This window comes from Setaria italica, chromosome VIII (genome assembly GCF_000263155.2).
Source record: "Setaria italica strain Yugu1 chromosome VIII, Setaria_italica_v2.0, whole genome shotgun sequence".
In the NCBI taxonomy this organism is placed as follows: domain Eukaryota; kingdom Viridiplantae; phylum Streptophyta; class Magnoliopsida; order Poales; family Poaceae; genus Setaria; species Setaria italica.
The window spans coordinates 2,221,970-2,248,841 of NC_028457.1; the positions used below are offsets into that span (position 1 = coordinate 2,221,970).

General features: G+C 43.1%; 5 protein-coding genes across 9 annotated transcripts; 1 reads left to right on the forward strand and 4 right to left on the reverse strand.

Annotated features, from left to right (window-relative positions):
- Positions 1-1,569: 1,569 nt before the first annotated feature.
- LOC101754680 (2-methoxy-6-polyprenyl-1,4-benzoquinol methylase, mitochondrial) lies at positions 1,570-4,551 on the reverse strand. The gene is made up of 8 exons (XM_004978640.2): positions 4,293-4,551; positions 4,092-4,218; positions 3,950-4,011; positions 3,457-3,612; positions 3,230-3,374; positions 2,840-2,911; positions 2,291-2,399; positions 1,570-2,058 (listed from the first exon to the last, which is right to left on the reverse strand). Exons 1-8 carry the CDS (start codon positions 4,429-4,431, stop codon positions 1,957-1,959), a joined length of 912 nt encoding a protein of 303 aa, XP_004978697.1. The 5' UTR covers positions 4,432-4,551; the 3' UTR covers positions 1,570-1,956.
- A 332-nt stretch (positions 4,552-4,883) lies between these two features.
- On the reverse strand, positions 4,884-10,634 carry LOC101755093 (pentatricopeptide repeat-containing protein At1g22960, mitochondrial). 2 transcript variants are annotated; one of them, XR_001164644.3, is made up of 4 exons: positions 8,123-10,634; positions 7,837-8,045; positions 5,359-5,479; positions 4,884-5,231 (listed from the first exon to the last, which is right to left on the reverse strand). XR_001164644.3 is itself a non-coding variant. In XM_004978641.4 (2 exons), the coding sequence occupies exon 1, from the start codon at positions 10,327-10,329 to the stop codon at positions 8,170-8,172; it is 2,160 nt and encodes a 719-aa protein (XP_004978698.1). In that variant the 5' UTR covers positions 10,330-10,634; the 3' UTR covers positions 7,418-8,045; positions 8,123-8,169. The 2 variants fall into 2 exon arrangements, 1 of the variants encoding a protein (XP_004978698.1); XM_004978641.4 differs by lacking the exons at positions 4,884-5,231; positions 5,359-5,479 and having other exon boundaries at positions 7,418-8,045.
- Positions 10,635-11,162: 528 nt separating this feature from the next.
- LOC101755500 (ACT domain-containing protein ACR12) lies at positions 11,163-15,269 on the reverse strand. Its single transcript, XM_004978642.2, has 10 exons — positions 14,978-15,269; positions 14,327-14,378; positions 13,876-13,989; positions 13,666-13,760; positions 13,082-13,160; positions 12,921-12,980; positions 12,652-12,707; positions 11,818-11,923; positions 11,669-11,737; positions 11,163-11,549 (listed from the first exon to the last, which is right to left on the reverse strand). Exons 1-10 carry the CDS (start codon positions 15,121-15,123, stop codon positions 11,487-11,489), a joined length of 840 nt encoding a protein of 279 aa, XP_004978699.1. The 5' UTR covers positions 15,124-15,269; the 3' UTR covers positions 11,163-11,486.
- A 352-nt stretch (positions 15,270-15,621) lies between these two features.
- Positions 15,622-19,880, forward strand: LOC101756575. Of its 4 annotated transcripts, none has more exons than XM_004978645.3 (4): positions 15,622-15,760; positions 16,455-17,041; positions 17,206-17,386; positions 19,281-19,880. In XM_004978645.3, the coding sequence occupies exons 2-3, from the start codon at positions 16,504-16,506 to the stop codon at positions 17,382-17,384; spliced, it is 717 nt and encodes a 238-aa protein (XP_004978702.1). In that variant the 5' UTR covers positions 15,622-15,760; positions 16,455-16,503; the 3' UTR covers positions 17,385-17,386; positions 19,281-19,880. The 4 variants fall into 4 exon arrangements, with proteins under 4 accessions (XP_004978702.1, XP_012704098.1, XP_022685132.1 ...); XM_012848644.2 differs by lacking the exon at positions 19,281-19,880 and adding an exon at positions 18,821-18,958; XM_022829397.1 differs by lacking the exon at positions 19,281-19,880 and adding an exon at positions 18,770-18,786.
- Positions 17,957-23,846, reverse strand: LOC101755908 (transcription factor TGAL4). The gene is made up of 13 exons (XM_004978643.2): positions 23,571-23,846; positions 23,290-23,460; positions 22,900-23,009; positions 22,259-22,365; positions 22,002-22,157; positions 20,834-20,884; positions 20,671-20,730; positions 20,489-20,566; positions 20,359-20,401; positions 19,946-20,217; positions 19,452-19,688; positions 18,839-18,981; positions 17,957-18,408 (listed from the first exon to the last, which is right to left on the reverse strand). The coding sequence occupies exons 2-13, from the start codon at positions 23,385-23,387 to the stop codon at positions 18,327-18,329; spliced, it is 1,437 nt and encodes a 478-aa protein (XP_004978700.1). The 5' UTR covers positions 23,388-23,460; positions 23,571-23,846; the 3' UTR covers positions 17,957-18,326.
- Between the last annotated feature and the right edge of the window lie 3,026 nt (positions 23,847-26,872).

Genomic DNA, 26,872 nt, shown 5'->3' on the forward strand with positions numbered 1-26,872 from the left:
GTATGGTCAGCTGCCAAAGTTCTATGGGAGCAATACCCAGCCAGCTTCCAATAATTGGTATACAGCCGATTTTGTACCCTGCGCATCCTTATGTTGGTATCCTGAATGGTGACTGGTGACTAGTGTCTATGGCATCTTGACCAGTTCCAGTTACAGAAAATCTTCACTAGTTGCTCTTATACCTATACTAAAACAGTAACTAAAGTCAAAGGTTGCTTTACCATGTTCAGCTAATCAGCTTCATTAGCAAGTTCCATTCATATATCTCTGGGGCACAGCACAATAATAGGCACCTTTCACCTCCATGCAGATGGCGATGTTTCTTGGTTGTTGTCATAAGCTGTTATTCGACACCTCTGATGTTTGAAGCCCCTCGGCAAAAAGGAGCCGTCCACTGAGCCTTTGTCCCAGAACATCAGAGTGGTAACCAACCAACCTGAATGACGGGAGGATCATTGTGGGCCAATGTCGGGAGGCAATTAGATATTCAGATCATGACATGAAGACTTCTGAAGGAAGAGGGCCATGCTGCAACGAATCTTCATGGATCATGCCACCCCTTGAGTACTAGTGAGTATCCAATCACACAAGATAATACTCAAAACTTGTGATTATGGGGGTTGACAGTGGGCAAGTTCCTTGTGAATTTGGTTCATGGAATGGGGGTCAACGCCATGAGATTTGGAGAGATTAATTTTTTTATCCCACATGCTGGCAAACCCCTGCAGGATTTGGTAAGGATCTGCTCATATTTCTCGAGAGATCTTTCTGTTGAAAACTTGAAACGACGACAGACGTTGCACATTGCATTAAAGCTCTTAAGCTCATATCCATCCTGCAAGGTCTGGGGGTGTTCAGGTAAGCAGAAAGGCAGGACACAATCATCCTGTGCTGAAATCCACAGGACTGGGCTCTGATACAGGGATCCATTTGCGTGGTGCCAAGCCAACTAATTCAGTTGCCCACCAAGCAATACCATCTTGCAAGTCTGGGGAGGCCATGTGAATCACATGGTGTGATCCAGGTCAGTGTAGTTTCTCTGTCAATGCGCACCGAAAATGGTCACCAGTTTCTGAGTAATCTTGGTTGTGTGACTCGATGCTTTAGCACGACATTCTTGGCGACATATTACAGATTCATTCCAGTACCCACTTGCATTCAAAGTGAAAACTCTGAACGACACGGCCATCGAGGGGAGATCATGAGTGCAGAAAAAATAGATTGCAGCTCTGAATGTCACCAGATACCAAGAGCACGCCTCTGAATAATCCACTTAGCTAAGCACCTTTCTGATGTCTGATCTGCTGCCAGCTTGCTCGATCAGTACCAACAACTCAGAGATGACTAGGCCTGTGTACTGCAATAGCATTCACAGATCTTATCCCTTATTCACAGCAGTGATGTACTGATACCCCTCTCAGTTGCAACCTTGCACGGAGCACATAAACAGCGACACAGGAGAAAAACCTGACAGACAGGAGCCAAGATACGAAAAAGGGTAAATCCCGAATCAGGTCGCACTCAAACTCATGTGTAGTGAAATGCAATACAATAGTTATATCATCACAGTGGAAGAACTGGAATGTTTCCTTCATTCGTGTGCATTATTTGGTGCCTGAAATCTATTTGGCATAAATAAATATAGCAATTATACAATCTTGCAGGATTCTGAGTCTTCATGTGCTGCCCAAACTTTAGAAAAAAAATTATAAATACGTATTCCAGGGTGGTCTATGTCAAACAAAAAATAAAGTAGGTGTACACAATCTGGATGTCATTCATTACATTTTGGAAGGCCGCCCTTTGCGAAATCAATTGCCATGGGATGATGCTTCATTGCTTGATAATCTTACACTATTTTTACGAGGTGAAAACATCCATCCTCATCTGGAGGCCAACAACAAGAAGGGGGAAAAAACCCTACTGCCCAAGTTTCGTCTGGTTCAGCTTGCTATTCTACAGTTTCAGTCCAGAGTGAATGGCAACTACACCACCCACGAGATTCTCATATTCCACCCTCTCGAATCCAGCTTCCTGGATCATCTGAGCAAACTTTTCCTACAAAGGCAAAAGAAGTCTGGTCAGCTCGTCAATTTTTACTAGTCACTCTCACCCCTATCTTCTAGCTTAACATCTATCCCAGCAAAAGCTATAAATATGCCTATTTTATAAGGTACCAGTTAATACTTGCGCAAACCTGGAGAGGATGAAGCAGAAAATGCCAGAAACAATATAATCATTTGTTCATATTTGTTGATAACAAAAGCGCAAATAACTCCAACACCATTACCTGATTTGGGAACCGACGGATACTCTCAACCAAGTATTGGTACGACTGTCGATCACCAGCAACCAGCTCTCCCATAGTTGGAACCACAGAAAATGAATAAACATCGTAGCTGAAAAAAGGGCAGCAAATTCAAAAGACAGAAAAAAAAGATACTATAGGACATAACACTTGCACTGCATTTTTCACTGTCAGACAGAAGGAAAACTTACACTGTTTTCACAGAGCCCTAGCAAGGACAATATTAGCATTTTTTTCATTTTTCTTAAAGGGATAAACAGCCTTTTTACAATAGACAGAAAACATGATCACTTTCGGACACCCTTGAACAATGTTTAAGACGGTGTGCTACAGGTGGCAACCTGTTAATATGGTTAGCACTAAGCACCAATTGTGAATTTTGGACATTAACTGCGAGATAGTTGAAAACATTGTAGCTCAGGTATTTGCTTGTTTATTTTTTCTATCACGCATGAAAAAGAATATTCAAAGCATCATCTCTCATACAAGTTAATCCTACAAAGACAAATAAACAGTATTAAGTAAACTTACATCTGTTTAAAAACCGGGACATCCACATGACTCAACTCCAAGCATAGGAACCTTCCTCCTCGCTTTAGAACTCTGAAACATGCCAATCAATGTGATAGTAAAGAGATTTTAGAACCATCAACTAAGCAATGGACTCTCGAACATGCTTGTCCGTGCAATAGTAATGAGATTTTAGAACCATCAAGCATCAACTAAGCAAACATAGCAGAATATGAAAATTTTAACTTATAATACTGCACTTGAAGAAGGAAAACTTAATCCAAGGATACAGCACATGAAAAATGGACACAAATTATAAGTTCAGAACAGTGGGGACAACTCACAACATGCTTCGAAGCATAAGCACTACTAGTTTTTTGGTTTGAGAGTGGGATTTCTAAATTAGCTAACCTGTAAGCTTCCGATAGGACTTTCTCAATGTGTGTCACATTTCTGATCCCAAATGCGATGGTATAGCCATCCATAGATCCATCCTCAAAACTCAGAGCTTCTGCATCTCCTTGTATCCAGCTAAGACAATGTTCTTCACTGTAACCTAAAAATAAAAATCAACTCTTGAACAACAGAAACCACACTTGAGATGTAGGTGGCAAAATTAAAAAGTTCATGTTCAAGACCTCTTTCTACAGCACGCTTCTTCCCAACGTTTAGCATATTTGGATTAATGTCACAGACATAAATGTGGGTGTCTTCTTCGGTAGCAGTAAGAGTACCCTGCATAGCTCTGTGGCCCACGCTCTTGATTCTTTCCAGTACACGAAAAGCAACATCCCCTGAAGTCATAGGAATGACATGAACAGTCATCAGAGTTTTGTTCTTCAAATTTCATGCTGCACTTAGGAGAACTTGAAAATTACACAAGAGCTCCTGGAAATAGAACCTTTCAAGAGAAACAGTAAACAATAACCATAAACAAGATGCATGATCACAACTGAAAATGCACATTGAAGCATTGATAATGCTGGAATCTCAGGACTAACTACCAATGCACTGATTATATAGATAAATTGAATGGCGAATTAAGATAGAACAAATACTGTTTATGTTAGTAAAGTTTGTATTTGCTATTTCTACGGCACAGCTGAAAGCAATCAGGGGAACGGGCATTACCTGTTCCACCAGCCACGTCGAGATGCTTCATCCCCGGAAAGGGGTTCAACTTGGAAACAAGCCTGAAAGAAAAGAATCGGAGTTGGTTGGAGTGTGTTAAAAAAAAAAAGAATCGGCAACGGCAAGGGTATGCAGCAGCAACCTGTCCTTCCACAGCCTATGCAGGCCGACGCTCATGAGATCGTTCATGAGGTCGTAGCTGGAAGCCACGCTGCTGAAAACGTTGCCAACCAATCTGCTCTTTTCCTCCTCGCGCACCTGCTTGTACCCTGATGAAAAAGACAGAGATTTCAGGATCTCTGCTTCGAAACAAGAGGGAGTGATGGATAGGAGGGATGCGCACCGAAGCTGGTGGCGTGGGAGTGGAGGAAGGCCGCCGCCGCGGCCGCCGGAGGGTTGCATGGGGCCTGAGCCTGAGAGGGCAGGAGGAGGCGTCCTTGGCGGCTACAAGAAGCTAGCCTCCTTGCGGCCCGTAGAGCCATTCTGATCCCCTAGTTGAGAGAGAGGCGGAGCGGCAGCGGCGCGGCGGCGGCGGCGCGTCGTCTCCTCTGACGACGGCGACTTCCGGGACGAACGGAATAGAACGAGACACGACGATGGGGAATTTTGTGAGATGTGGGCTGTGGGCTGCAGCAATGGGCTAGGCCTATGGGAGGATAATTGGGCCATAATTGCGTGGGCTTTTGGCCTTGGGAGTAAGGGAATCGAAAGTGGAACGGCAGACGCTTTCGTTTTTTTTCGGGCAATCGGGTGTTTCCAACCTATTAAACCGACTTGATTTTTTTTAAAAAAAAACACTAAACCGACACCCGAAGATTCCAAAACCAGGAACCGAAGCTGCAATTTTAGCAGGAACAGTTTTTACCAAAGAAAGAAAAACATAGTGCGCCATGATTTAAGCAGAAACAGGTTTTCTTTATTCAGATTCATCAAATTGGATGGTTATGTTACTATACATTTGCATCAGTATTCAAAAGATCATTCATATATTCGGACCATCTTTGAATTCATGTACAAATGCCGTGCCACTGTTTGTGTTTTATTGTAGGTACCAGATGTTAAAATCTTAAGGACCATGCTTATCTCAAAACCATTTGAACGGAGACGTGCAGTTATCAATTGTTGCACTTTTTCCTACAGCATACTACCAGCCTGCTAGTGACCATCCGGAACTACACCAGCCATACTGCTCGTGTCTTGTACCCTCTCCTCTTCACCAATCTGAGCAAAGCCAGGAAGCTTGTTGTAATGGACAGCCAGCATCCAGGAGCAAGAAATCAACCTTGGAATCATGCTTACGACAGTCAGACGTAGGAAACAGAGGTACACATGAATCACAAATAATGAACTATTGGCATGGATATGAACCTATTGCTGAAAATTATACAAGTAAAACAATGAATACACACCGTGCCAATTATCAGCTACACCTCCTTCCCATCTATAGCATCCAGGCAGGCCTTCAAGAACCTGATTGGGCAAAAGCAGAGGGCTCTCTGGATTGCACATAACATACCATCCTTGCTTTACCTGTGGATGACCCAGAGGTCCTTTAGAAGATGATGGGAATGCCAAGGACTCTTGAGGTAAATCAAAGCCTCAGATGTAAATGCAGAAGAAAGATCGCATTGCACGAAATACTACTTCACAGAGAAGGTTAATTAAAGATGTGATACAAGGACTGACTTCCTATGTATTCAGGCCATAGAGAGTAATATAATAGTACATTTACATATTACAGGAAGAAAGAATATCAAAAGAAGCGTGTAATCAAGGTTGACCTAAAACAAAATAATATGCATTTTCTTAACATTTGTTGGCACGACACTGATCGGCTACTTCATTTTTCAAAATAAATCAAGGCAGCAATGGATCTACGAATCAATCCATCATGATTTGCTTGTAGCTTTTGGAAGTTGGGAGCTTAATCCAATGAATAATACCAATCCATTTCCTCAAAATGAGGGTTCTGGATACATCTGGCAAGGATATGAACATAAGCTAGTGCTTGTTGAGCTGCAGAGGCACATTTTCATGAAGCTTCCAATTCCATGGACCAAGTATCATGAAGTTCCAGAAGGTGGACATACGTTCATGCTGGTAGATGGGTCGACTGACTGAATTCTCAAGGTACTCTTGGTAGGATAAGAGCCCTCAACTATGCGACAATAGATCCATTTTCAAAATGCTGAGAACTGCAGCTGCGAGCTGCTATTTAGTTCACTCTTTTTCCAGAAGTTGTAGTCCTACAAAAGCAAGACTGGTCTAATGCAAAATATGATACTATACTGTCACTTTAAGCTATTGTTCTCCAGCATATCAAATAATTACAACAGTACGTGGGACCTTGGTACTTATCCTTTGGTCCAAAATTGATGTCATCCCAGAAAGCATGCAATCAAACAGTTAAAACTTTGATGATAACTTACATATATATAAAAGTATTCAGTTTACTTTTCGCATGAGAACATCAACTGAGTCATCATCAAAATTACACCAATGATTAAAATTCACTAGTTTTAGAGCATATGCCTAAGAAAAGTATTGATTGATGTTGTGCATTGGAGACTGTATCAATGACCTAAATGACAAGTCAATCGGACCAGAGGTAGTATATACCTTAGATGTTCACGAGTCTTAAATAACGTGAACATAGTAAAAAGAAATGCCACCTTATCTTATGTATATGGCACCAATAAGCAATCGATGAGAAACTAAGTCTAATAATCAAGAGTAGGTGATGAAAAGCTTCAGTCCATGAGAATTGAAGCTTTTTACCTTTTTCTTAGAAGATACAGTTGGAGAAAGAGATAAGATGAATAGATTAATCTATAATGGACAAGTGGATACCTCATTTCTACAGTTAATCTATAGGATTTTTGGTGATCTTGCCCCTACTTTGAAGTGCAATTGTGTTAAAACCCTCATTTTTTTAACTTTGTGATTTTGCCCTCAACGATTCACAAGTCAATGCAATTTTACCCTTGGTCTTTGCGTATTTGCCCCTATTTTGATCGTTGACTAGAGGCAAAATCGCATTGACTTGTGAATAGTTGAGGGCAAAATCACAAAGTTGAGAAAACGAGGGCAAAATCACAATTCCACATCAAAGTAGGGGTAAGAACACAAATGCCCCTAATCTATAATATTATAAGTTCACAACTGATTATTACAAATCAAATAACTGAAACTGCATTAGACAGTAGCATACCTAATTATGCTACGCATTAGTAACACCTATACGAAGTATTAACTCGTTCACATGATAAAATATCATTTGTGCATACAGGCCATATTTTTCCTACTTCTATTTGGTTAAATCACTAACCAAGGAACATATCAGAAAATATTGCAAGTCTGCACCGCAGATCCAACCTCTCGCAAACTGTGGAGTTCGGAAATTAGAATGCAAATAAGTGAAACCTCAAATGCTGATGAGAGCTGAATTCAATAACAGTGGCGCAGAGCTAAAATTAAGAGATAACCTTCTCATTAATTGATGGAAAGAATGACAACACAGCTATATATCTGACAGGTCAATATATTGTGACTTATGCCTATGGCAAAATTGATGGTGATACAAGAATTATTCAGTACAAAAAATTCTTGGTATCTTCTTACCAAGACAAATCCTATGTATAACTGAAGAAAGCTCAGTCACAAAAGGGACCGCAGCCATTTACTACTTGAAAATAGTTGGCATAAGGAATTCATAGACAGGTTTCCAGTACACCTTATCAAAAGAAAATAAGGGGACAGAATCGTATAGTAAGACTATGAGAGGTTTTTAGAAACTGGAGCACATTCCTACCACACAGTCTCCAATAGCAGAAGTATATAATGCCAAGGAAAGAATGCTGACAAGGTTTAAGCAGCAAGAGTAAGACCTGTTTGTGCTCAACTATTTTCTTTTCTTCTTTCTAACAGAACTACCCCCCAACTCCATCAACGATCTCTTGAGCAGCAAGTGCAAGAAGGCCTCTCTGTGCTTAACTAGTCATTTGGAAAGCACCCAGCAACTTAGAGAAGATTGTCTCAAACTCTCTTTTCCTTTCCCTTCTAAAAGGAATTGCCCACAGAACCCCATCTATCATCGCTGGAGTGAACATAAAAGCAAAGTCAGCTTGAGGAAATAAGCAAAGCTAGATAATGCATACAGGGGGAAGTTCTTACAGGGACCGCGAAGCAAGGACAATAGGTCAATCTTCAGGGAGAACAATCTATTCACCCAAAACGATATTCTCCAAGTACTCAATTGCATGGTGCATGCGGCCTTCATCAAACCCTTTAAACAAGGCATTATGTGTGCAATCATCTGGATGAATACCATTCTGATGCATCTCAAAATACAATCTCATTGCATCTTCCCAGTTGCCTTCTCTACAGTTCCCATATATCAAAAAAGTATATGTACATCTGTTTGGTATTAATCCCCTTTCCAGCATCTCATGGAAATGACGATAAGCTAGTTGAGTTCTGCCTGTCCTGCATAGTGCATGTATGAGCACATTATATGTTATTTCATCAGGTTCAACTCCTTCCTCCAGCATCTTCCGAAACCAACCATATGCTGAATAAAGGTTTCCTCTTCTACAGTATGCATGAATTAAAAAGGTATAGGTCACAGCTGAGGGTGAAAACTGATCTGAGATCATGTTACCAAGAAGTTCTATTGCTTCTCTTAGGAGTCCTCTTTCACAATGCGCGTGAATCAAGCAGGTATATGTGATAAAATCAGGCTGTAAACCATCAGTGACCATCTTTGTCCTCAGATCTTTGGCATCTTTCAGGTTACCAGTCTTGCACAGTCCATCAATAAGAATATTGTATGTGACTGTATCAGGATATATTCCTTCCAACACCATCACCTCCTTCAACTGGAAAGCCTTGGAAGTAGCCCCTAGGGTTAGCTCTGCGCAAATCCTGGTGTTATAGGCAAAGGAGTCTGGCTGCAAACCTTTGCTCAGCATCTCATCAAAGAACTCTCTTGCCATAGCAAGGCTCCTCACCTTACACGAACCATTCATGAGAATAGTATATGTACAAACATCAGGCAAACAGCCTTGCTCTACCATTTCCTCTTTCAATCTCCTAGCTTCTTCTAAATCACCTAATCTACAATAACCATCCATAAGAATATTATATTTCAAAACTGTTGGTCCCAACCCAGCACGTCTCAAATCACCAAGCAACCAAAATGCCTCCTTCAAATTGCCTGCCTTACAATAACCCTTTATCAACAAACTGTAAGTAATCAAGTCTGGCAGTAAGCCCATCGCCCTCATTTCCACAAATTTCACCTGCGCAGCTTCTACCTGCCCACTTTTAAGGAGCCCATCAATAATGGCATTGTATGTCACCACTGTAGGCATAATGCCCTCATTCTCCATCTCCAACTGCAAAGACTCAACCTTTTCTATAAAACCCCTTTCAAGCAATGCAGTGATAAGTGGGTTGTAAGTAAAGGATGAAGCTGTCTTGGACAACCGCATGCTGTCAACCAGCCTTGCCGCCTTGTCCAGATTACCTTCCCTGGTGAACCAACTAATCATCACATTACATGTAACATCATTCAGAGAGCAATCACCTCCCTGGGTCTCCATCTCCTTCAGCAGCATGCCAGCCTTGTCCTTCCTTCCCTCCTTCAAGTAAGAATCCAGCAAAGTGTTGTAGGTCACAATGCTTGGCTCAATCCCAAGATGGAGCATCTCTGCATACACAGCATGAACGTCGTCCCACCTGGCTGCATCACGAAGCACGCGCAGCACACGGTTGCAGTCCTTGACATCAGGGGCCACGCCGTGGCACGCCATCTCGCGGAAGGCGGCAAGGCACAGCGTCGAACAGGTCGTGGGCGCGGGGTCGCGAGCCCCGCATTGGGCCGTGAACTTGGTGGACAAGCGTAAGAGGAGGCTGAGCAGGGATTGGTTGGAGGGAGAGCGGGGAGCGGATAGGAGGAGGGACACGAGGGGGAGGAGGAGGCCGAGGTGCAGGGCGCGGAGGGAGACAGGGTAGGCGGCCCGGAGGTGGTTGGCTTGGGCGAGCGGGACGAGGACGTCGGCGAACGCGGAGGCGGTGCGCGGGAAGCCCCGCGGCGTGGCCTCCGCCCACCGGAAGAGCTGGCGCGCGAGGCCCGGGAGGCCGCGGAGCGCGGAGCGGACGTCGCCCGCGGCGAGCACCAGGCGGAGAGGTTCCGGCGGTGGGGGATCAGCGGCGAGGAGCGCGGCGAACGGGCTCTCCTCGGGCAGAGGCGGGGGCAGCGGAACCAGCGCCGGCAAGGAGGAGGAGAGGAAGCTGCTGGGGATAGCCGCGACGGCGGTGGCGGCGGCGGCGGCTGCTACAGGAGCTTGTGATTTGCAGTGTGGGATGTTGAATAGCATGGATTAAAGTCCTAGTCCTTCCCGGCGACGCCTCGCCATGAATGACGGCGCGGCGGCGGCGAGAAGGAACCTGCGGTGATGGCGGCGGCGCATCCACCAGATTCCGGCCGCCGTACGGGGTCGAGGGCGCGCGCGCGCGCCCCAGGCGGCGGCCCCCGACCTGGCGCGGAGGGCGGGCTGAGAGGGCTGGACCGAGATGCCCAGGAAGCGGCGGCGTAGCCGACGGTTGAGCTGCGGCGGCGGCGGCGGCGGCGGCTAGTAAGAGAGAAGGCGCCGTGGGTTGAAGAGGGAGGGATCGGAGGGATCGGAGGAAACAAAGGCCACGTTCACGAGAGCAGCTCTGCCGCTGCGTCGCCGCGCCGATACAGGTGCACGCGCCATCCGCACCGTCGATTTTGCGTCCAGATTAGTGCAAGAATCTTGCTGGCTGGTAAAGCGAGCGCCACTGAACATCCGGATTCTCAAACCCTGTCCAAACTCAGATGAAATTTAAATGGTTCGTTCTTTTAGATGAATCCAGGGCCATCACAATTTATACGACTACAAAGAACCCAAAACAAACACCAATATTCAGCATCGTGTTGTGCATTGAGGAAACCACGAGAAAAAAATCGAGGCTTTGAATCTAACCACAATGAACTGAAAATATGCTTGACATCGTTTCAAAAAAAATGCTTGACATTCTCAAGTTACGTCTCCAATCGATCACAAGTCTTAGGTTTTTTTTCAAAGAAAAAAAAAGGTGCCACCGAACCCCATTTCTCCAATGGTCAGCATAAATGCAATTCTTTCGATAACGGCGACAAATCGGTTGCAGTAAAAACATCAGATACAAAAAAGGACCTTCGTAATTTGGCAATGCTCCTTTATTTCATCACAGAAGACATCGTAGCCAAGTATTTTACATGCACAATGGAGGACCTTCCACTGTTACCCCTTACAATCGGAATCAAATGGGATACAGCTACTGAAACCTAAACCTGAAGCTTCTAAAAATATCCCAACTGATTTGATAAGCCAATGCCATCTTCTATATGGCAGCATTTTGGGAACAGAGTAGGCATATTTTGTACAAGGCACTTCACAGGAAAAGGAAATCAAGGCAGAGTTCACAGCTTTCTGATCTGAAGTCCTTGGAAGGCTGGGCACCATAACGATCAATAGCTGTCTTCATCTGTCTCGGGCCTTCGGAGGTAATAGCGCAGACAATTAATCAGCACCTATATAAGCAAGTTAAAGAGTGCCAAGTGAACACAAGCAAAAATAAACCATGTTAAGAGAGACGAGGATTCTGTTGCTTAAATGGCCAATGAAGTATCTAATTAAGACATGACAACACCTGAGATAAGGAGCTGTTTAGTTTTGCGCCTCTGTAACTCACATGAAACTTGTCCTTGACAACCAAACCCTGTATAAGTATCAGATATTCAGATATGAGCTCTGATGGCCTTAGCAACTAGAAGGGCAAGAAAATGGAATACAGCATACTTCAGTATCAATCTCAGCAGATTCCACATCAACGTTTGTGTCAGTAATGATCTTCATTATTTCCAGAAGTAGGCCAGGCCGATCAGCTGTCTCTATGTAAAGCATGCTGTGCATATTCAACAAAAACTAATAAGAATTGCAAACGATGCGGCACTGTATAAACAAAAAAGAAACACATAGCAATATGGAAAGTTCAGACAGGGGAGCGGGGTGGATAGGTAGGCAGAGCTGGTTCTTATGCCAAAACCAAAATATAGGCAAAATAGGATCCTGACTCCAGAGTGATACAGATTACAGGCTGTAGACAGACAAAAAATGGGGGCCTGGCCTAGAGTTGTACTGCCCATGCCCATCACATTCTTGTCCTGTCCTTCATACTTAAAACTTTCTGTTTTCTAATCCGATCCAGTTTACTAATTGCTTGGCTTGTGTGAGATGTGACGCATAGTTCTTTTTGAGCCTAAGTGTGGATTCAACCTAAGACACTCTGGCTTATGCCTTGCCGTACAGTAACAGCTAATGCATCTTAAACCACAGAAGATTCAGGAAATATCACTTGGTGTCAATATTTGAATTTTCAAATGTATAGGCTCTGGCTTATGCTTTGCCGTAACTAACTGTTAATGCATCTTGAATTTTTAAATGTATAGAGCATATTCATGAATTTTCAAATATCATGTGTATGCTGGGATAAGGTCATAAAACCATACATGTGGAAATGCCAACATATCATCAAACATGAAATATAACAATTATTCTAGAAGTGATCATACGTTCTTGAATCATGATGCTAAATAAACAGTAAAACATCACTAGGAGCTGGCAGAATCGAACCTTCTTTTTGGTCCATCATCTTCCACAACCACATGAGTTGCAATATCAATATCAACCTGCCAGTTCAAAGACTAAGAAGTTCAGGATAAACTATAAAGTCATCAAAGCACAAACCGTAGCGTAATGACACAAGAGGCTTAACTATTTACATTTTTCCATTTCATAAAATTAAGAAAAATCACATATTGTAGTTGGAAATACAAAATATATCATACCCAGACAGCATGGTACAGTATAGCATACAGAATGAGAACATGCACTATACTTGCCTTCTTCTCAGGAGGTTTTATTCCAAAAAATTCACCCATTGCTAACTTCTCACTTGATTCCTATGGACCAATTGACATGCTACTGTGTTAGATACATTCAATGAAAAATATGTGAAATAGTAACAACGCCAAATTGACAAACACAAGAATCTGGAACATACAGGATGATATTGCAGAATGTTGTTAATGATGGTTAGCCGTATCCTCTCTAACATGTCAGGGTCCTCAACTTTGCGCCCGCTAGATACATGCAAAAGGGAGGGAAAGAAATTACAGTTGGAAATAATCCAAATAAAATTTATCTTATGATGGATGAGTACAGAATTTAAATGAAATCTTGGTCCAAAGGTCACTAGGGTGCTATCCTTTTTTTTCCATCTAAGATTGAACAAGGAATTTCAAGAAAGATTGTGAATACTCCCTAAGATTGATGAGATGTGCAGTAGCATATGTGCCACGATTATATGATTTCAGAAGGAACTAGGCTAGCTCAAAAATAGTGGAACCTTATTTCAACAAACAAATGAGTGTACAGGGAAAGAGTATAGTCAAGGAAACTGATCACATGAAAACTAAATACAGGCACAAGGATAAATGTGCTGATATTGTGCACTTAAACAAATTGAAGCATTCAAAAAGTGAATGTATGCGCATGAACAGTGGATGCCATCGTCCTACTACATAGACACAGACAACTAGATACCGTATACGAAAACACAGTAAACAGAAAGTGGCAAGCACCCACAATCGCATGATGTGGAACTTTGTTTGTGTGACAGCTGAGTCAGTTGCCACAGTTCCTTTCGTGACATCAAGGCCCAGGTCCTTGAGTGCCTTCATCTGCAAATAGTGAATACCAGGGCCAAAATAAAATAATTGACAGATATGACAAAAATTAATAGCAAAAACATGTTTTTGGGCAGCAGTCTAAAGAGAAAGCATAAGAAATTTGTACCGTGTCAAGTAGTGCCCCCAGACGGTCTCCAAAACTCAACTGCACGATGGTTGCATCACGGTCTGAATCTTGATCTATCATGACGAGTGGCACTGGAACTGCCTCATCAGATGTCTGGGTAAATTGTTTCCCAATAATACAAATAAAAAGCATCAATCAGCGGAGTATTGAATAAGTCCAAAAGCAGCATCACAATAGGAGTACGTATGAGAAATAAACTGAAGAGAAATAAGAAAACTGCACATGCTAAAGCCAAAATTTAATCAATTGAGTATGCCAGCAGATAGGCAGTTTATATGCAAACATTAAGATTCAAATGCAGGCAGATCGATAGACAAGCAAGCATATATAATGAAAACTGTAAGGGTGTGCTACTGGTTCCACCATATAAAGACATGTTCCAAGAAAGTGTGCATGTACATTGTACAAAGAAAAAGTTATGTGAACATACCGTGGAAGAAGCTCCCAACACATTAGCTGAGTCGACAGATTGGCAACATATTCTGGTGAGATGATAGCAGAAACAAATATATATACATATATCAGCACATAAAAATACAGGATTGGATGAGATACTACTGCACATGATTGTATTCGGAGAATTAAGGAACTGTGTAGCATAAGAATGGGAACGTGGTTTATCTGAAATTGTTCACTAAGTTCAGTGTTGAATAGATACATGCACAAAATTGGAACAAACCAAAACACAAGAGGATGTGCAGGTCTTCTTTTCACCCTTGGAATCAATATAGAGATCCCAATGACCAATTGCAAAGCGCAGCTAGGCATAGGCACAGGTACAATCATGTAATGCAAATCTAGCAAATCACGAACCAAGCCGATGAGAACTGTCGCACCATGATTCCTAATCCAAAAAGGCCCATCAAACCATATCTGATCGGTCCTTTATAACAAGCAAACGAACAAAAGGGAACTGTAGCTGCCACCGGCGACGAGCCCATCCCGTCACGGACAGCGAAAAGCGGGCACCGATCCGGTTCGCGAGCACGCAGGCACCGGCCGATCGCGAACCCTCGCAGGAGTCGAGCACCACAGACAAGCACAAGCAGGACCGGATTAACCCGGAGATCGGACCGCTCACCTCCGCGCGGCCGCGAGCGGAGCAGGGAAGGCGGCTCGGGAGCGGAGGAACCCCCGCAGCGGCAGGCGGGAGGCCGCAGCGGCGGAGGAGGCGGAGGGGGCGGCGCCGAAGAGGCGGTGATGGTGGTGGGAGGTGGCGAGAGCCATTGTGGGGCGCGCCGGCGCGGCCTGGAGCGTCGTCGAGTGGAATCGTCGTGCCACTCTGCGGGTGTCGCCGTGTCGCCCGCCGGCTCTCTCTCTCTCTCTCCCCACTCCGGCTGTGTGCGCGTGGGCGGGCCGCTTGGGGAAGGCGAAAGGATATGGGATGTCACCTAACGGCCTAGTTGAGCGTGACGTTCGCTTTTTTTGAACGTGCCACTTGAATCCATCCTTGCATTATTGGACCTAGACAGGTTGATGGGCCGTTTTTCTGTTTTTTTTCTTTTTATATTAATTTTCTTTTGCGAAGAGTTTTTCTTTTTATGGAGACGACAGCGGTGGACTAAATGGGCCAAGCACCCAAGTTGAGCGGGTGGGCTGGCTTAAATGCTGTATTATTGATTGGGCCCAATGGTATGCGCTAACTACGGCCCACCCGATCAGGCCCGAAAGGAGAGAGGATAAACAATTTCCTTGGAAGCAGCACGTCTCCGTCCCCGACCCCGACGATGCCGGGAGCCAACTACCAACGGAGGGCGGAGGGGACCCCTTCCCTCCACGGGCACGGCCACCGCATCTCCTCCCGCTTCCTATTCCTCTGCGCTTCGGCCGCTCACCGCCCCCCGCCTCTCGCCTGGCTGCCGAGGTAATCCCGGGAAACTGCTCTTTATCTCCCCTTCCATTCCATCGCGCGCGAACCTGTGAGCTCTCTCTTCGTTCAGATCGAATCGATACGGACGTGTTTCAATTTTCACGAATAGTCTTATCAGTATTTCAATTAGATTTGTATAGTCTTTGGATCGGATGGATCCTTGCTCATTGGCTCCATTCAGATCGCCGGTTTGTCGTGCGCTACAATGGTGGGATTTCTATGACCCGTTCATTCTCTGAAACTGGCACGGATGGCATTTCAGAATTCAGGCAACCAAACACGCATTTTGTGTTAATTTGATTTCCCCACCCTCATCAGCATTCTTACACCGCTGCCTTGGTCAATGAGCGAATTGAGGTTGATTTGAAATGTTTAGATCAGTCTTGAGTTTGTGGGATTTGCTTTTTTCGTCTGTGTTGCTCTGATTTAGGATGCTAGTATAGTATGAAGCTGTTACGTGATGTTTAAATTGCTGGGGATTGTTATTGCAGCATTTGTACCAGATGTTTGGACTTAGATTCCAAAAATGTCTGTATAAAAGTTTTTCTTTTTGCACGCCAGCGAGCTACTTGCATGCTTGACATGTGTTGCTTTCCAGAATTAATAATCTCTACGCCACAATGCACAGGTGTTTTCCCTCATGGAACTCAAATTTCACTGCTAAGTCAAATTGAAAATTTTGATGCAGGTTTCACCTGATAATGCAGAAGGAGCTGTCTTAATCATAGAACATAACAATGGGGATATCCAAGGTGACTGGCATCGCTGCAACAGCTTTTCTTGTCACATCTGTTAGCTTGTGGGAGCTGGGCATGAGAATTGCTACGCTTCCTTTCCTATTCACCGGCATTGTTGCTTGCATCGTCACTTTTGCATCTCATGATGCTGTCAACCTACCTTGGATCTTGGGGAAGAACTCAGTGGGAAGATTTCCTTGTTGGTCAATTATACTGTTTGGTCCCTTCTTGATGCTTGCTCGGACATATGCGATGGTTAAGAGATTCATGAGGAAGGAGTCTGTGCATGACAAGATCGTGGAAGGGCTGTATCTGGGAGGATGGCCATTTCTGCTGAAGCATCTGCCCCCTGGAAACCCCTCTGTCATAGATTGCACTTGTGAGCTGCCAAGAAGTTCCTTTGTCCCGAAAGATGAGTATCTTTGTCTTGCAACTTGGGATACAAGAGCTCCAACGCCATCCCAAATCGAACTCGCTGCACGCTGGGCTTGTGAAAAGAGATCCAAGGGGAAACCTGTTTATGTCCATTGTGCATTTGGTTAGTAGTAATTTATCTCTTGCTATACATTCAACTTATGCGGAAAATTAATTTCATGCTTCTGTCTTGAACTCTCGATGTTCCTTTTATGTGCATAGTTGCACTTCCTTGTGTTTGGGCACTATATTAACTGTTACCCTTTTCCTTTGTGATGGACACATTAGGTCATGGAAGAAGTGCTTGTGTCGTGTGTGCAATTCTAGTAGCACTGGGTGTCGCTGAAACTTGGAAAGATGCTGAGAATATCATACGTGAAAGAAGAAAGATAAAAATGAATGCTCTTCACCGGAAAACCTTGGAAGAGTGGTCCAAGCATCGAGTTGCTCAGAAAAAGGGAAATTAGTTGTAAGTGATAACATTTTCATCAGTGATTTAAAGCCCGTTTAAAACATCATAAAGTGGCATATTTGTTTGGGCTCATTGTGTAAGATTGTAACATTCCTGATTTCAAATAATACAATGTACATGGAAATCATTTGCACATGAGAGAACTATCAGCTTTTAACTCTATGAATGCTCCCTACTCCCTATGTATTTGTTATAGAGCCCCTGTGAGTCAGCCCTTCCGATCACAGCATGCTGGTGTCTTGGAGTGGCTCTGCAATCTTTTTTATTTATTTTGGAAGTAATGTTCAACTTTTAAAAATAGTATATGAATTTATACCAGGTCTGCAAGGCAAATTTTCTTGCCCTGATAATTGACTGCAAGCTGACATTATCTATTTATCTTGATTTTTCTTTATGCAACTAAATAGGTGGATACAGACAAAGATCACAGTATAATAACCAAATTTAATTTAGATATTGTATTACTTCGTCTTACGTATATCTAGTATAGTCATACACGTTACTAGTTCACTCAACCATCCAATTCAACATAGTCTGGTGCTAGTTGTGTAGTAATGCTCTAACCAGTGATCATCATCAGAATTGCTGAATAAATTCTTTCATTAACTAGGAAGAGCATGTTTGGGAATTTAGACTGGACAGAACCAGAAGAATGCACAGTACTGGAGATTCTAGCTGTTCTTTTTCCCTCCCCTTCTCACTCCACAGTGAACTAAACAATTTCACCTCCTGGAAATTGTTTGTACAAGTTCCACGCTTTTTTAGAAACACTATTACTGTTTTCCACAAGAAATCCAGAAATACTCCTTTTCGCAAGCTTCCTTCATTTCCTAGGTTTCTTCTGTGGCTCTCAGATATTGCTGGCATCCAAAACTTCTATTCCAAGTCGTTTTTCCCTTGCTCTTTAGCTGAAGGTTAGTTCCACGACATGTCTGATTCAGAAGGCTGAAAATTGACTTTGGGATGATTGTGCCGCAATGCTTATCTCTCCACAATTGCCTTCATCTGGCACTAGTATCCTGCAGGCAATACATGCACCATCAATAACAAATAGATCAGGGAAGCATCTTGAAAAAAGTATGCTATAGCTTTTCAGATAATTATTTTAGAGTTATATACAATTTAGTTAGTTGGCGAAACATCTTGAGAAAGTAACCAAAATGTGGCATAGCATGGTCCTTTTTTTAAGGAAGTATGGGCTCTATGTTTTGTTATAGTTGCTTGCTGACTTTTGATTGCTGGTAGGAGGGAGGTCCATTCCCTGCTGATTAGTAGGTCACATTATTTTATCATTGCCTGTACAGAAGCCCTGGTTCACTCTTATACTAATGTGTACTTGAATTTATCCAATCATTCCTGAATACTACCTTCAACAACTAGAGGTTGGGTACTTCTTTCTTAAGTCAACTGAAGATGGGGGAACTGTCATAGGAACTGCATGATGCTTACTCTCGAGGCCGAGAAGCCCAGAGGGAGCTTAAGGCACGAAGGCGGTTGTGGTACTCGCCAATGGCCAAGAAACATCGAGCTGCCTGTCGAACTGTCAGAATCCTGTGCATCTGATGAAGAGTCTGTTGCCTCAAGTTATCAGCCTGAAAATTACACATGTAACTTTAGCATGCTTCGCAGGAACAATATACAGATGCATTCCAAAAGGATATCATTACATGCTTAGTTGACGAGTCATTTTTCTCTACCATGCAGACATGAGACTTGCACATTTATACATGGTGATGGCATAATATATTTAGATATGAGTTATCTGCAAAGTCCAAAGCATTGAAACTTGACAATGTCCAAAAGGGACAGTTGCTTATTTTTTTTGGAACAATCAGTTGCTTATTTTTTGGCACAACTAGTGCTGAAACTGATGAGGTTTAATATGATACAGGCATGACCAGAAATAAAGATGTCCTGGATGTATCGCTGTGACATTTTTTATTCCAATAAGTCCTACCAAGTGGTTAATTGCTCGTCTACAAAGTTGAGTGTACTATATACAACACTGACCTGACGATCAAGATTGAAGTATAGATGAGGTATAGATGAAAATATTCTTAACCTGTATCACAAAGCCTTCAAGGTTGGACAGCTTGCCAAGGGCAAGGGCCATTTGACCCATGAAGTTCATGTTGGCGTCATCAATCAAAGATCCACCGGCCATCGTGTCAGCTAGTGACTGATGCAGCTGCTCCAGGCCCTGGGAGAGAGCTTCCTCTGCCTGCTGTGATGACTGTTGAAGGTTGCAGATGCCTACCACTTGCTGTTCAGTCAGGGGATCTAGCTGGGGCAGCAGTGTCTGCAGCAACATGAAAAAGTTTTTTAACGAAATTAAGAAAACCATATGAGCTTGTATTTAACTTGAGTTAATTTTACTCTACTGAACTGATTGATGTACTTCTTTTCCTGTAATATCTAACTGTCAAGTGATCTGTGCCAGGTGCGTTCTGTAACAAAATCAACCTTATTTCGGATTACCAACATAGGAGAATGTAGCTATGCATGCATGAGTTTGTTATCAGGTGCTTTATTCAGTTGTCAGACATAAGTTCATACCTTGAGCAGATCGGAGGGCCTGAATCCACCCATCCAGAGGAAGCACCGCTCGGCGGGGGTCGTCCACACCCCGGTGATGAGGTGGAACACGTCGGACTTGACTGCCACAGCCTTGAGCTGGAAGAGCTCGTCATGGTGGGTCAGGGTGTCGTCGACGATGGCTCTGAGGCCACCATCCGGCAAATGCGCGTGCAGGGCTCCGTGCAGCTCTGCCATGCGCCGGGCGTGGTCATCCAGCCACCGGGCGTACTCCACGTCGAACATCGCGGCGCCTGGACATGGAAGGCACTTGCCAGTCAGACAAGTGGATCATAAACTATGGGGGAGTATACTCTATGGCCGACCATAGATTATACTCTCCCTGTATACAAACACTGACGAGCACGTTTAGAAATGAGGATTAGATTATGCACCTGAGCTGGTGTTTGCACCTGGAGCTCCACCAAGAAAGAGGCCCTAGAAAAACACACCAGTCCAGATTTCATTGATTCAGATGGTCAGTAGTAGCCAGAAAAGGTAAAAACACAAGAGTACAAATTTTACCTGGGAACGGGCTCGCTGCATGTCCTGTTCCATCTGAGCAAGCTTCAGCTTGCTGCTCTCAAGCTGCTGAATATAAGCCTATGCCACAATGACAAAATTAACTGTCAAAAACTTGGGAAACTGGAAAAGTCACTGTTGAAAAACTCAAGTTTCCTAGTAGCTGATGATGCTCAAAACATCACCTTCTTTCGCAGTCGGCTTTTACGTGCAGCTTCACGATTCTGAGCCAGCCTTCTGATTGTCTGCTGACACAAGGAGAGAAGGTAACTAAACCTCATTATCTAGGATTTTCAAATACTTCACACACATCGTAAACTGAAGCACCCTAAGGATATGCACCCTGACCTTTGGATCAAGAGTTTTTCCAGACTTTGTAGTGGAACTTGTAGCCATGTTCTGCATACCAAGTAGACTTGGACAAGTCACAACATGTAAATTGGTAAATCAGAGTAAAATTACACAACAGGAGAGAAATGGAATAACAATAATGCTGTTCCGCCTATGTGTGTCCATGGTGTAAACAATATATAGTAGGATCTCGACATTCCAGTTACATTAAACAGAAATAAAAAATAGTAGTGTACATTTGGTGGAAGCCACCCACTCCGACAACAGACAAAACTTGGTTTTGCTTTTTGTTTATGTTGTTGTCACGCTCTAATTGGCAAAGTTTCTTTTGGTTAAGTGTGAATCATCCAGTTAATATACAATGCTTTCAACCAATCTATCTTGGCAGATGATCACTTGACCAGAAAGTACCTAAAGCACCACTGACCTGAAGTTGCCATTAATTATGCATCATTTGGTGCATTTCTATTAGGGCACAATCTTGGAAGCTACAGACAATAATATTGTGCAATGCCAACTTGTCTCCTATTGCAGCACCAATGGCAGTACGTGATCTATCATGCACTAACCTAACATATCCTCTACTGGACTTATCCACACCTATAACACAAAAGATTGTTGATCTAGAATAACTAGAATGACTAGTTCTTCAATTCTTAGACGAATAACTAGAATGACTAGTTCTTGTAGAAAATGTAGTCTATCCTACAGGAAAGGTAATCAAATTGAAAATTTCAGAGATAGGTGATTATATTCTCCATCTAATAATACTAGCGGTACACAAAAAACACCAGTCCAGTGGCAAGAAGCATCAGAGGAGAGCAACTAGAAGCTTTTCTTATTTCTATAGGGGCCTAGGGGCCAAAAGGTTCACCTAACGTGTTGGGATTGGCGATCTTGGGAGCAGCAAAATCATAAATGCCCTGGAATAATGTATTCTTCTACCAATAGGAGTATGTATAGCTAGCTGCATGAGCACCTTGGAAGTTGTGGCCTTTGTGGGCTAGCCAGCGACATGAGGCCAGGATAGGGAACATTACATTTCATTCCAATGATAAGGGTGAGCAAGGAGAGATGGATGCAGAAAGAAAGAATACATCCAAGAGGCACAAATGTATCAAAAAACTGTGAGATGTGGCCATGGACAACACAGAGAAATGCCTACCTTGTGCTGAATCTCCTCCTGCTGCTGCTGTGAACCTTGATCGAACTGGCTCGCCATGTTGTGTGCTGCTCCGTGCTGGTCTGAGGAGTGGTTGCTATTGTTCTTGCTGCTGCTCTCCGAGTCTTCTGTGCTGTCTGCCGTCAAATTTGAGCCCTCCTAACGTGCAAAAGCAAAAATGGGAGGCAGTTGCAAACTTGTGTTCTTGCTTGTACCAGCTAGATGCACAAATAACTCTACAACTTGTAGCTAGTCCATACCTTGGGTGTGTGAAGAGACCTCATAGGCCAAGCTGGGAAGATGTCCAGTGTAGGAGGTGGCCTAGCTGTAGCCGTTGCAGCTGCAGCAGGAGCAGCAGTGGGAAAGGCTGCAAGAAGATATCATAGGGGAGGAAGGAGATCAAGACATGTATGTATCTGGAGTACTCTAGCAAGTAGCAACTGAGAGGAAGCATTGGGATCACAAGGGAAGATAGGAAAGTGGGGGCCACTGTGGCAGTGAAAGTGAGTGGAGCTTATTCTCTTTGAGCTTGTGCCTGTAGAGAGCCAGCGAGAGTTGGTAGTGTGGTACTGGTGTACTACCATGGAGATCAACTTGTTGCACTCTAGAGAGAGAGAGAGAGAGAGAGAGAGAGAGAGAGAGGAATCACAAGGTAGTCAGAGTCACACCATAGCACAGCTGCACAACTGCCACTCTTGCAGTCCTGCTGCTCCTGCATGGTTGCTTTTGACTACAATGCCCTAACCCATTGCAAAAGTGGCTCACAAGGTTGTATGTTTTTGGCCTTGGCCAGCCAGAGGGAGAAAAGTTTGTGTGCTTTCTTGGTCTTGGTCAGAGAGAGAGAGAGAGAGAGAGAGAGAGCGAGGGAGGGAGAGGGAGAGAGAGAGAGAGAGCTGCTTACGCGTGGGATGAGCTGCGGAGGTGGTTGCAGCTTGAGTTCTTCTGAGTGAGGCAACCTGATGCATGAAAGCCTCTTCCAGCTCTCCAAAATAGGTAGCTCCTTCTTGATCACTACCAAGCATGTGAAACGGCAGGTAGTAACGATTAGAGAGGTAGACCAAAAAAGTAGAGGCAGGAAGCATGACGAACGGGGAACCGGCAACCAATATGACAGAAGACGATAACCAGGGAGAAATTCGGGAACTCATGCAAATTTGCATAATAAACTAATTTAAATTAAGTGCAAGGTCACTCATTCATCCTTTGTTCTCCTTCATTTGCATAAATCATGGTCAGCAAAAGGTGGAAATAGAGATGGCAAACAGAACATGAGAGATTGAGAGGTTCTTACAAGAAATTTGGAGTGGCGCTGGCGACGGCACCATGGAAGCCATAGCCAAGAGCACAAGGATCCTGCCTTGAATGACTAGAACTACTAGTCTCTCCCATCCTGTGAGGAGCTAGCTCCTGTGTGATATATCCGACTTCGAATCCTCCTGCTTCTTGTTGATTAACTAGCAACCTAGTTCAGAACACAAAAAACACATCAAATTGGCTGGTCATGATGCTACACATCGCTAGCTCAGAAAACACATGCATGCACAGAAGGTGGACTGAAATTAACGAACATACCAGGATTGAGAGATCTGCAAACAAGCAAGAAGAGCGCAGGAGACACCGAAATAACTTGGAAGCCTTGGAAAAGAGATGGAAAGGGCAGGCAGTCTTGACCGTTCCAGTTCTGAGTTGCTCTTGCTCACAAGCAGCTTGTTGATATGACAGTGTAATAGTTTCAGCTTCTATAGGTGTGCCAATCCTACAGTTCAGAGGAAAATCTTGTCCTTATAGCCTACTTTTGTACTGCGATTTTGTTCTTCCCTATCCAGAGAGAGAGAGAGAGAGAGAGGGAGGGGGTGGGGGGGTGGGGGGGGGGGGGGGGGGGGGGAGGACCCTTTTTTCCCTTTAAAAACCATATGAAGCCACAGGAATCCCAGGCTGCACTCTTATCACATTGGAACTGACTCTGGTTGGCCCCAGCAAGTCCCTCTAATTTATCTTTCTTTATTCCATGCCTTCTTTTGTTCTAAAGTTTGAAACGCATGTAGATGGATGGATATGGGTAGAAAAACTTATTTTCAAATTTTAGGTGCCGCAGAAAGAGTTACAGTTTCACACTGAATTGAAGACAACACTATTCTATATTGGCTACTGAAAAGTAACTGTTGTGATATGTTTAGCTTCAAAATAATTTCTTGGAGCAACTGGTTTTCTACTCAACAACTCGACACCATCTTCGTCACGTTTAGACTTTGACCATGTCTGTCAATCTATGATATCAATACAAGATCACTTACCTTATTATTGTACAGACTAATAAATGTGTGAACCTATTGGATAGAATAAATATTCTAGTCATAGATGTACACAGTGAACAATTTTTTTCTGTTTTGAAAATAAAGGCAGGATCTCTTCCATTGCAAAAGCTGGAGAGGGAGAAAAACCAGCAAATAAGAACAGAAAGGTATGTGGCCAGGCCACGAAAGGCCAAACAATGTTACATGAGGGTATGAACACAGCAAACCATACTTTAACATTTCTTTGTGCTCCGTCCTATCTTTATTTATAAACATATCCTGGCCCGATGGTAGATGTTTAAGTCTTATCTTGCTCTCAACATACACTTTGCATTAAAAAAATATAAAAACAATAGGTTGCTTGCTTATTATTTAAACTAGATCAGCCATTCATATAAAAAAATGAACTGATTGAAAGCATAATCTGAACCTAAACCTGTAGAAACAAGTCTACCGTTTGAGGAGTCTTATATCAATCGTTCTCCAACATTCGTTTCGATGCACAATTATGCAAAATAAGAAAGTAATCACAAAACCAACTGGACAGACAACATCAGTATAGCCTTTTGATTCCTGATTTTAATTTAATTTACTCGCTGCCGCCCCCTTGTTAATGAGTCAACATCCATGGCTTGTCAAACAAAACCTAATCCCACCCCAATCCAATAATATCCATATCCAAAACGCGAGCTAACATATTGAATTCCTGAGTCCAGTGTTAAGTCTAATCAATCGATGGGCTTGTTTTGCTAGCTAATATGTCACCTGTCATACTGATGTGTTGGACTAAGCTAGCTTACATAATTTGTATATGTTTTAACATCTTCTTGCACAAAAGCTAGACGACAACTGAAAGCAAACACTTCATGCATTGTGTGATTCTGCAAAAGTGTAAACCAGAAACTTCACCGTAGGTTCCTAAAGTCACACCACACCTGAACTTTAGTGGTCACATGACTCAACTGATGTAGTTTACAGTAGTGAAAAATACACAAGGGATAGCATATCCAATCTAATTAAAGAGAACTGCACTATCGTGTGATTCCACATCAGATGTTCACAAAGGAGGAGATAATTTTGGCATGTAAATGCTATCCTACCTAGATTCGTTGTCAGTTATCACCAATTCACCAACAAATCGTATAGAACCCTTTTCAATTAGAGAACAGGGTTAGCTGGGATCAGAACAGATGTCCCTTTCATTTTACACTTGAAAAATCAAGTACTTTACTAATCTATGCTGTTCCTATCAAGCCCTTTTTATTTCTTTTCCTCTGTCCCCACCCACTATTTTTCCTACCAATGATTGGCATGAAAATCTGCACAAGACAATGCACAAGAGAAATTATATAATGGCACGATTAAAAGAAGGAGAATGCACATGATTGGATTAGGTGATGCATGAATCGAGCTGCTAGCAGATGGGAAATCTTTATGCCTTACCAAATTTCATATCATAAAACAAATGCAAGTACGAATGCATGCTAACATTTGGTACAGTAGTTGAACCCTCATATATGCATGATTCGAAGTAGCTCATTTAGCCGCTATCAATTGAAGAGTTAAGTGGTGGTTGGTTGGATTCGATTATATTAATAAGTAGTTTCTATGATTAGAACTGTTGTTGATGAGCACAGCTTTTCAAGCAACGTGGTCGGAGACATTAGATAGCTTATTATTAGCAGGCTGTTGTATGCTCTATGCATGCATGACATGAGGATTGTGTCATTCATTCTACTGGAAACTTCCTAATAAGGTAAGGCATGTCTAAGAGCACCATAAGCATATAGCTAACTTCCATCCGCACTAGAAAACCGTGCGCGTGCATTTGATATAGATAGCGGCTGATGTAACAAGAACTGTTTAGTGCTCATCTATGCAAATACAGTTGCATATTCTGTAGTGCTCACCATAAACACATTGGTTTAGAATCAAGTTTAATTTGGGCGCATCCCTGATATATGCAGCAGCCACATCAATACCCACCCTCAGAACTGATGTTCACTATTTTATAAGAACCATGTATGTACATGAACTAATTCAAAATCAAGTCGGTGCAAATGCTCGAATTATCTTTCGAAAAACAAAGCAAATGATCGAATTGTGCAATGTTTTCATTCTCTTTGCTGTTGGTGACGATGCCAATATGAGGTGATTCAAGAGTGAAATTAATGTTGGTCTCAGAGAGTTTGCGTTCCTATGTTCTATTGACCAGACATCCTTCTCCTTTCTTAGTTGCGCTACTCATTAATTTCGCCCTAATGCAATTTTTAGTGCAGCAAAATTTCAGTCTGATACCTTCTCTGGGCCGTAGAAAGTAGCACTAAACTTTGATCTGATCGCATAGCTGTGTTATCGTACAATCTTGATCGAGAGTCCAAAGTCTAAACAGAGGCTACTTAGTACATACTGAGAACCAAAGTGGCAACTGAATCGGGCTCTGATAGTCACAAAATTACAACAGTAATCGCGAAATGGAAGTCGAAGTAGAAAGGGGTTACAGGGGTGTGGAGCGGTGGAGGCGGAATCAGTACGACCGCTGCACTTTCCGGCAGGCCATCACCCTCTCCGTCCCCGCCG